Source organism: Melospiza georgiana, chromosome 1 (genome assembly GCF_028018845.1).
Source record: "Melospiza georgiana isolate bMelGeo1 chromosome 1, bMelGeo1.pri, whole genome shotgun sequence".
Taxonomy (NCBI): domain Eukaryota; kingdom Metazoa; phylum Chordata; class Aves; order Passeriformes; family Passerellidae; genus Melospiza; species Melospiza georgiana.
Window position 1 is genome coordinate 25945465 of NC_080430.1, and position 7553 is coordinate 25953017.

A 7553-nucleotide genomic window follows, 5' to 3' on the forward strand; every position below is an offset into this window, starting at 1 on the left:
GTGGAACCCTTGTTAAAAGCCGGAGAACAAGGCAAGACACTTACAACTGCATTCAGAGTTACTGAACCGACTCCAAGGGCTCAAGAAGTGAAACAACGATGAGAGGGTGGCTAAGGGGGCTCAGAACATCCCAGCCACACAGGAAAAAAAGACATGCCTCCCCCATGCCCCCCTGAAACAAGCCATATGAACTACAAGTGCAGAGACACTACGGGTTATGCCCTTCCACCGACAGAGCATCGCTTGGCATCCTCCTTCCCCCTCTTCCCCCCCTCCCCAACGGTATGCGAAGAGGGGGCTCGCCTCCTTCGGCTTCCCAGAGCTAATGATCGGGCTGTGGGGAAGCACAACTCCAAGATAAAGGAAAAAATGAAAAAGAGAAAAAAATCCCAGAAAGAAAAAATGAACCCCTCTAAGTATTTCCACAAGCGACGCGTCAAAAAAAAAAATTATATATATATATATATATAAACATCTGCAGAATCTGAAAACCAATCCTCAGGGAATGTCGCATTGAGAGCCAGTGTCAAGACCCGGGATCGGTCTGGGGACGTCTCTGGGCTGCGCGAGGTTTTGGAAGCAGCGGCTGCTGGTGCCGGTGTTGGCTTTCAAAGCCCGAAGCCTCCAGCCCCTTTCCCCATCTAGAGCAACTTTCGGATTTCTTTAGGCTTAGCGAGTTCCGCAGGGTCCTTCCTACCTCAGTCCTCTCCGGTGGGGTCTGTCTCTGGAGTTCATGCTTAGCTGGACGCGAGGAGATTTAAGCGAGGGAAAGGGGGGAAAAAAGAGAGAGAGGGGGTGAGAGAGAGGGGGGAGAGAGAGGAGAGAGGAGAGAGAGAGAGATCCTCCGCCGTGCCGGATCAAACTTAATGTCTTTCCCTAGTCCATCTTTGAAAGAGAAGTGGTAATACCACCTGGATGTTCGGATATAAATCCCCTTGCAAATAATAAATGGATTAATAATAACAAGGTATGAAGTTCTTTTTATAGAAAAAAGGAGAGAATTGAAACTAAATGCGGCAGTTAGACAACCATTTTGATAAGAGGATAATTGAGGCGACACTGGTGTATAATTAGAGGATAATTTATGCTATATCCACTTTTATTCCACCTCCCAAAATAAACCCAGTCCATAATCATTACAGGCAAATTGTTCTGAATTTTATAGCAGCAATTTGAACAAAGTACTGCAGTTAATCATGGGAGATTTTTGTGTATTCCTGATTAGAAGTCTAATTGCCTCCTTCCAGAAAGTAAAAATAACTGTAAAACGACTCTATTTTTATCATTAACAATGTTGACAATAAAATAAAATCAACTGGAATTGTAATCTAAAGACAAATTTAGGGCGCAGGCACTTTTTTTTTCCTTGGGTCGTTTATATCCTAATCAAGCTTTTTGCCAAAACCGCCAACCGCACGTAGCCATTTGCATATATTTGAAAGCCATTACGGGAGCTGCTGCCGCTGCTGCTGCGTTCAGCGGGGAAAAATGCGCTGCGCGTCGCTTCGCCGCGGCGAAAATACCGCGCAAGGAGGCGGCGGGGGGAGGTGTGGGATGGCGGGGTTGGTGTGCGGGGGGATGGATGCGGGATTTGGGGTTCGGGCTTTGGGGGATGGGCACGGGCTCTCCCCCCCCCCCCCCCCCCCCCGTGCGGGGCGCGCAAGGCGAGCGGCTCTGGGGGGGGGGGGGGGGGGCGCGCGAGGGGGGCGGGCGCGGGCTCCGCGCGCGCTGCCGGCTATGACGTCAGGGGGCCGAGTGACCAATGAGGGAGGCGCTGCCCTCCGGAGCCGAACCATTCGACTCGTGCGCGTCCCTGCCCTTGGAGTCGGAGCGCCGGAGCCCCAACTTTCCCGGCTCCCACCTCAAACTGCCCCCACCCTCCACGCCCCCCCCCCAGGAAAGAAAAAAAAACCTTTAAAAAAAAAAAAAAAAAACAACACCCACCCCACGCGCCGGGGGGATGAGGGAAAAGAGCGGCGCAAAAAAGCGGCGGGAGTAGCCCGCCCTCCCCCTTCACACACCCCGCACACCGCCCTCCCCTTCCTCCCCTCCCTCAGTGAACGAGGCCCCTCGCACAACGGCTCCTTGGAGAGGAGGGGGGGAAGGAAAAAAAAAAAGGCGGAAAAGAAAAAAAAAAAAAAAAAGAAAAGAAATTAAATTAAATCACCGCCGCCTCTCCAGCGGTGCCGCGGCGGGTAAGGGGAGCGGCGGTGGCTGGGCAGAGAGGAGGCAGAGCGCGGGGGGCGAGCCGGGGAGCACCGCGCTCTCCCTCCCAAACTTTGATGATGACCATGACTACGATGGCTGACGGGCTGGACGCGCAAGACTCCTCCAAATCCGCCTTCATGGAGTTCGGGCAGCAGCAGCCGCCGCCGCCGCAGCCGCCGCCGCCGCCCCACTCCCAGCAGAGCTCGCCGGCGATGGCCGGAGCCCACTACCCGCTGCACTGCCTGCACTCCGCCGCCGGCTCGCACCCGCACCACCAGCATCACCACCACAGCTCGCCCTACTCCGGCAGCGCCGGCTCCTACAACCACCGCTCGCTGGCCGCCTACCCCTACGTGAGCCACTCGCAGCACAGCCCTTACCTCCAGTCCTACCACAACAGCAGCTCGGCCAGCCAGACGCGGGCGGACGATGCAGGTGAGCCGGCACCGCTTCCCGAACCCGCTGCCAGCTTCTCCCCCCGCTCCCTCCAACCCCGGGCGTCTTCCCGGCCCCCGCTCCGGGCACCTGCAGAACGACCCCCGCCGTGCCCCCGCTCCCGCCGAGGCAGGCGCCAGCCCCGGGTGCGCGGACGGCGGGAGGAGAGGCGGGGGGTGCCCGTTCCCGCGGCCCCTCCCGGGCCTGTGCCGCGGTACCGGCGGCGGGGCCGCCGCGCTCCCTCCGCGCCTCCGGCGGCTGCTGGCGCTACCGCGGCGCTGCCACCGGCGCCTTCCCCGCGGCCGGCGGCGAGGGGCTGCGCTCGGCGCTCCTTTGTTACGGCGGGACCGGCTTTAGGCAAAATTCCTGCTAACACCTGAGGAGTGAAAGTTTCCAGGCGGGCGGGTCGCATTCCGCTCGGGGGCCGTCTGATTTATGTATTTCTTTTTTTGCAGGGAGACGTACGTATCCATCCAGAGGGGTGCGGGGGGGGAAAAACATTGTTAAAAGTCTCGGACTGGTGATTCGCTGACCACCAAACTGGCGACGCGAAGTCAATTAGCCGAGTAAAACCTGGATGGCCCTGGAACGAGGCATACCTTCGCAAAGCCAGCGCTGCACTTTAAATTTTAAAAAATGTTTTCTATATTTTTTTTGTTTTTCTTCCCGGGAAGAAGGAGAGCGTGCCCACCATGCCCGGACAGCTGATTTTTCTCCCGGTAGCTCCCGAGCGGCAGCCTGTGCCTGCGCCGTGGGGTTAAACAGGCGTCGGGACGGGCTTTGGCGTTTTCAGGAGCCGTGGCAGCCAAAATACCCGCGTTTAATAGCTAAGGAGGGTGATGTTTCAGCTGTGTTGTTTTGCTTGCAGATCAGCAAAAAACCACAGTGATTGAAAACGGTGAAATCAGATTTAATGGAAAAGGGAAAAAGATTCGGAAGCCTCGAACCATTTACTCTAGTCTACAACTCCAGGCTTTAAATCATCGCTTTCAGCAGACTCAGTACCTGGCACTTCCAGAGAGAGCTGAACTGGCAGCTTCATTAGGACTTACCCAGACACAGGTAATTACTGGGAATTCCAAATCACCGAAACCCTGCTCGAGCAACAAAGGCCAAGCAAAGTATGATGCTCCCTAAACATTTTGGCCTCTGTCGGGAACGGTAGAAAAGGTAAAGCACACGGTTCCCATCTCTGCACGCTGGGACTCACCTAACGCGCGGCAGAGATCGGGCAGAGAGAGCTGAAAGCGCCCTTCCCTCAGCCGGCTGCGAGCAAGCGCTCCCTTTTGATGCCACACATGATATTTTAAAATTGCCTATATTTTCAGATAATTCCGGCACTGAGATGCAATTGCCCAGCTGTGAAAAGGAGAACAAAACAAAGGCAAGGAATCGCTGGGCCTGAGGTAGAGCTGAAAGCAAAGCTGCCTCCTCGCAACGTTTATAGGTAGAGGGGAAGCAGGAACGCGTTAGGAAATACCTGTTAAATCAATAGTTAATTCACCCTGGATGACTAACGCAAATGCAGTGGTTAGCCTTGGGCAAAATGTACGGAAGGTGATAATAGATCTGAAGATCAAAGACAGCCGTGTACAAAATTATGGCAGGTTAAGCCATAGTTAAGTGTGGTTGGAGTAGCTGTGCCATTCTGCTAATTTAAGCTTGAAAGACATACGAGGCATTACAGGCTTACCAGGCTGGGGTTTGTGGAGAAGAGCATGGATAGATGGGATCAATCCGGGCAAAATGTTATCATGTGAATCTATGACCCTAGCAAGTAACTTCAGGGTTTTATCAATGTCATTGGTAACAGTCTTTTCCAGACAGCGATTTTAAATACTCAGCAAACATTAATAATGGGAAATGGGCCTGATGGTTTTGCAAATGGGATTTTAGTATCCTCAGCATGCACACTCTGTCTCACTGTTGTCTCTCTTTCTCGTTCGTATGCATAGATTTTTTTTAGGGGCCCGATCCTGATCTTGCAGCTAGAGAAGAACCCCTGCTTATCCCCAAACATTATGACTGCAAAGTTTGAGAGGTCAAATACGCATGGGGAAATTGTTTTCTGTTTGACTGATTAAAAAAAATTACATTCTGTATACATGTCTTACTTATATATAATCGCTATGATAATTCTGACCTGCCGGTGGGCCTGATCCTTGCACACCTTATCGAGTGCAGGCTCCCTCCTCGGGAGTTCTGCTGGGTTAGGAGCAGGATGAGACCTAAAGCAATGTTGATATACTATTACTCACAGAGAAAATAAAAATATTCTTTCTTTACTAATCCATTTTAATATAAAGCCACAATCCTCGTTCTATTATGCCTCCTCCCCTGCCACATCAGCATGGACTGCTTGATCTGATCGTGAGGATTTCAGAAGCACAATTTCTTTGTAAGATGCCCTTTGTCTATTGGCTCTTGTCTCCTGGCACAAAATCATATGATTGCCCATGTTTGACAACAGTTTGCCCGAACGATCAAATGACCTCCAAAATTCTGAATGAGGTGCTAAAACAGGACACCTCAGAGCATGTGGTCTGCTCAGGGAAACAACAACGTGGCCTGCTCGGGAAAACAACGTCCCAGGTTAAAACCTGCATCCCTCTCGCTTTCCAGCTCTGCTCTGCCTCCCCTGTTCTCTCCAGCTGCATCCAAAGCCCTGGAGCAGCAGTAGCTACCCCTCCTTCCCCTCTCCCATCGCCAGCTCCACACCCGACTGGCGTGTGCCCTCAAGACTTTCTCCCGATTAGACCCCCGGCCCCCAGGGTCTTCCCTGCCGTGCCCTGGGCGCTGACGGCAGCCTAATATCTAATATCTAATATCTAATATCTAATATCTAATATCTAATATCTAATATCTAATATCTAATATCTAATATCTAATATCTAATATCTAATATCTAATATCTAATAACTAATATCTAATATCTAATATCTAATGCGTTTCGGTTTACAGGTGAAGATCTGGTTTCAGAACAAGCGCTCCAAATTCAAGAAGCTGCTGAAGCAGGGCAGTAACCCCCACGAGAGCGACCCTCTGCCTGGCTCCGCTGCCCTCTCCCCTCGCTCTCCCGCTCTGCCTCCAGTCTGGGACGTTTCAGCCTCTGCCAAGGGAGTCAATATGCCTCCAAACAGCTACATGCCTGGCTATTCTCACTGGTATTCTTCTCCACATCAAGACACAATGCAGAGACCACAAATGATGTGAATTGTCCAAGAGAAATAATCTCCCAAGAACGCCTCGTCTCGACATGGCAAGAAGTTCCCCTGCTTTGCCAAGCCGTGCCAGCTAACAGGCTCTGTGTGAACTTGTAGATGCGGCAAAGAGACAGAGTGGCTTTATTTTTTTTTTTTTTTTAAGTAACCTCAGCGATTGATCTTGAACAGAAAGACACAATTTTCATTCTGGCGCACAGAAGACACTTCTCTTTAGGATATTTTCCTTTGGACTCCAAGGCACCAGCCTCTTTCTCTGTGGAGTATACGTCAAAACAAACTTTTTGCAGACTTTGCCCACAAGAACCTGAATCTACCATGGCAGCCGTTTTTACTTGTTTAATGAGCTAAAGACATTACATGATGAAAGAGAGACTAGTCAAAGCTCCTTCATTTTTATTCACCAAATCCGAACTGGGGAAAGGATTAAAAGACAGAAGAAGTGATTTTTTTAAAAAATTAAGATTGGGGGGGTGGAAAAGGAGAACTGGTTGAAAAAAAATGCAAATATACTGTAAGATTGGAACACTACCACGAAGCAAAATCTGCATGCTTTCTCAAAATGTAATGGGCTGCGGCTCAGAAGAAACCACCGTCTCTCACCCGAAGAGCCTCCTCACCCGCACAGCCCCGCACCGCACACAGCCGGACGGACTCCCGGAGACGAGCAGGAAAGACAGAGCGAGGGATTCGCGGCGGGACCCGGAGCCAGGCGCGCCGCCGCGGGCTGGGGAAGGGCGGTTCAGCGCTGCCCGGCGGCAGCCTCAACCACTGAGCGAGAGGGACCTTTCCCCGAGCAACCTTTCTGTATATATTGTTGAATTTTAGTTGTACATATACTTTGTATGTTTTTGTCTTCTTTCATATATAGAGTAAAAGCCACAAAACGCCCGCCTGGCTCCTATTTCCCTTCACCTTAGCGGATCCCCACCTGCCCCGACTTGCCCCCCAGATCAGCCCGGGCAGAGGGATCCTTGTGCCCAGCTTGCCTGAGTGCACAGACACCCCTACCAAAGCATATATCTGCAAGCAAAGAAAGAAAAGATGAAGTGGGGTGGGGTAGCTGGTGGTTTAATTGGTTTTAAGGCTACGGCTTAAAGACAGCAGGTACCGAGTCCACAAAGATACGCCTAGACGAAGTTGCTAATCACCCGGCCATTTCTGCTGCGATTTCACTGCTCCGCTGCTCAGCTGAGCTTCCTCGCCGAGGCAAAGCTCAGAGCCCTGTCTTTCTTCCCAAAGGTTGGAGACTCCAAATTATTAAGAAAGGAGGCGCCCTCCTTTGTTTCAAAGAGCAGACAATGCAAGCTGAGGAATGTTTTGCAAAGCCCTGAGAGGTGCCCAGGCACACAACACGCTGTCCAGCCAGCTTCAGCCGCACCGGCTTGTGGAAAGCACAGCAACAACTGACAATGAAAAGCCTTTTCCTCATCCAAGCTGGGTGCCCCATACTGCGAGAATTAATGGCTAGAGACCTGGGCATCCTTCAAATTATGAACCTTGAAACCACTGAGCCATTTATCAGAAGTCAATAGAGATCCTCAGAGTGCTCCATATAATGACAGCTACATACAGTCGTGCAAAAGGACAGTCACTATAATTAGACACAAAGCAAAGACTACTTACCAATATACCAGTTTTTTGGGGGGTGTTTTTTGGTTTGGTTTTTTTTTTTTTTGAGCAACTTCC

The 7553-nt window shown here is 51.3% G+C and overlaps 1 protein-coding gene across 1 annotated transcript; it reads left to right on the top strand.

The window, feature by feature from the left end:
• The first annotated feature begins 2110 nt into the window (after positions 1-2110).
• DLX6 (distal-less homeobox 6) lies at positions 2111-6749 on the top strand. Its single transcript, XM_058018844.1, has 3 exons — positions 2111-2643; positions 3512-3705; positions 5605-6749. Exons 1-3 carry the CDS (start codon positions 2283-2285, stop codon positions 5854-5856), a joined length of 807 nt encoding a protein of 268 aa, XP_057874827.1. The 5' UTR covers positions 2111-2282; the 3' UTR covers positions 5857-6749.
• Positions 6750-7553: the final 804 nt, after the last annotated feature.

Bases quoted from the DNA above. Each gene is read 5' to 3' on its own strand.
- DLX6 (XM_058018844.1), top strand. From the start codon at position 2,283: ATGATGACCATGACTACGATGGCTGACGGGCTGGACGCGCAAGACTCC. The intron at 2,644-3,511 runs GTGAGCCGGCAC...TTTTGCTTGCAG, and splicing joins GACGCGGGCGGACGATGCAG to ATCAGCAAAAAACCACAGTG. The intron at 3,706-5,604 runs GTAATTACTGGG...TTCGGTTTACAG, and splicing joins TAGGACTTACCCAGACACAG to GTGAAGATCTGGTTTCAGAA.